General features: G+C 37.9%; 1 protein-coding gene across 1 annotated transcript in view; it reads left to right on the top strand.

Moving 5' to 3' along the window:
- The first annotated feature begins 1285 nt into the window (after window positions 1–1285).
- The window catches only part of milt (trafficking kinesin-binding protein milt), a 48363-nt gene continuing 47212 nt past the window's right edge, over window positions 1286–2436 (top strand). The window contains exon 1 of the mRNA XM_011631702.3: window positions 1286–1745. Within this exon, the coding sequence (XP_011630004.2) occupies window positions 1527–1745 (219 nt within the window). The 5' untranslated portion in view covers window positions 1286–1526. The remainder of the gene's footprint in view (window positions 1746–2436) is intronic.

Raw genomic sequence — 2436 nt, 5'->3', positions numbered from 1 at the left:
TTCACTTTGGACTATGTTAAATAGTTTAAGGCAGATAAAAATTCTCAAATGTATATTATAATATAAAAAAAAATGTACGTTTATCAAGTGTATATCAAATTTACATCAAATTGAAGTCTTTTTATCCAAACTTTTTATCAACTTTATATGAAAAACTTATAATTAAATATAAATTATATTTATATAAAATTCTATTCTGTTTATCCGAATTTTTTATTTATCAAATATAACAATCTTGTAAATAAAATGTTAATAAGATAAAAAAATGTTACTGTTAAGCACACAAGTAAAGCAAATACTAATATACTTTTTATCTCAATTGCTATGTTTATAGCACGTTACGTCACGTTTCACATTCAGTGTACTACATATGTGCACTATGTATAAAAACTATCTTCCACGTGCAGCATAAATTAAACAAGACTCACACGATGTAATAACGAGGCATTAATCTGTAGATAGAGATGATTTTACGAAAGTTAAGTTCTAAACACGCACCGTTCATATAATTTGTAATAAATGACGCTTCGATTCTATACTGGAAGCGATATGTAAATTGCATTAGTATATATGCAGAATGCATAATTAAGCGAATATATATATATATATATACAATGTTGTTTAATGTATAATTTTTGCGCCACGTAATTAGTCATACGAGTTCCGTAAAAAAATGAACGTGCAACTTCATATAGGTAGCACAAGTCGATATATAAATCACAGGAAAAGCTAATAAAACTGGTACCAACTGATACAAAATTATTTAACATCACCTTTGATTAACAATCGATATGGATAACAGATCAGACGCGTGATATTTTTTCATCCTGTATCTGCCGCAATCTTCGTATGAATTCGCGTAATCGACGGCGTACGTGCAAAACACATTTCCAAAGAATTAATCTCGCGATCTTATTTCAAAATAATAATGCAATCGTGTTATTCTCTCCTAAAAATAGAGAAAATTCTATATTTTATCTAACGCTCGGAATGTGCACATTTTTTTTTTCGAACTCTTCTCTTTTGCTCTTTCTTGTTTTTGCTTTGTATGCAAAATACAAAGCAACCGTTCAAACAAGCGTTTTCCAACAAGATTGTACCGCGTTATCAGCCAGTATTCGTAGATAAGGGGCGCACTCATATTGCTCTTATGTATCGGCGCGATCCTGCAGAACTGATCAAGTTATCCGAGCGAAGGATCGAATTCGCCTTGTCGCGTTCGCGGTTTTTTTACGCTTCGCCGTATTCGCACATATCTCACGTTCGCGCGAGTTGCAGATTCGACAATTGCGGCCATCAGTTGCTTATCTCTTCGCGAGTCATTCCCTCGCGGCGTCGCGAAATTTTGATGTTTAAATTACGTCAGCGGTACAGTCGGAGGTGCTTCGCACGTGTCGACTAGTGCTCTTCGTTATCGCCGAGAGAGTTGACAAGGAAGACCCTAAACTCTGTTTGCCGAAACACGATAAGCGCTCTTCTGCATTTCCCTCTTTGTTTATTTCTCGCGCTGCGACATCGCGCTGAGGATGCTGCTGCGAGGAATCGCGTTCGCGGAGGCGCGCCGCAATTCGGCGCGGCGCGTCTTCAAGAACCGCGACAATAAGACGCAGGGCAACGGGTGCGAGAGAGACGCCGCATCGTCGGATTTCTCCCACGATGGATCCCTGGCGCGACACGTGCGCACGACGATGATGACTTATCAGCCCGCGGAGGAATCCCTGTCTCCTGCTTTCCTAATCCCTTCCGTAAGTTGCGAGAAATATATACGAATTAACTGAATAGAAAAGCTCGAGAGAACTTCAGAGAGAGCTTCAGAGAGCAATGTGAACTTGAAATGCCTTATCGCGTCGGGCAATTCGAATGTTAGTGTCGCGGACTGTATCGACGAGTCGTCGCACCGCGAAATCTTCGACGATGTCGTAAAACATGAAATTACCGTAATCTTAGATGCGTTGCATTCGTCTAAGAAGAATCTGAATTAAGAAGAGTCGCGGTTGCTTTTACTTCATGTCGCAATTGCTCGCTCATTATTACACGGAGAGAACACTTTTACTGGCAAATCTAAAAACTTGGTTAGATATAGAGCTTTGTTCGGTCACCAAAATTATTATGTAGGACTTAAACGTAACTGCACAAAATTTTGATCTTCTAACAACCAATTTGAACGTTGTATATAATAAATTTCAAAGATCCAATAAAATTATTTTCGGATCGACATCTGGATCGCCAAATTTTTAGATTTGCCAGCAAAAGTGTTTTTTTCCACACACGATTATATGACAAATGTGGAATTTCCATTTAGTACCATATGTCGAAATAACGTGGACCGGTTTATCCTTTATTCTGAGGCTTAAAAGCTATCGACTGACTTTTCCGAATCAGGAATCAGGAAAATTCAGTGATTCGATATTGATTGTCTAGAATATAATGCGCAAT

This window comes from Pogonomyrmex barbatus, unplaced genomic scaffold (assembly GCF_055798465.1).
Source record: "Pogonomyrmex barbatus isolate J1 unplaced genomic scaffold, ASM5579846v1 scaffold20, whole genome shotgun sequence".
Lineage (NCBI taxonomy): Eukaryota > Metazoa > Arthropoda > Insecta > Hymenoptera > Formicidae > Pogonomyrmex > Pogonomyrmex barbatus.
This window is presented reverse-complemented; position numbering and strand designations above follow the sequence as displayed.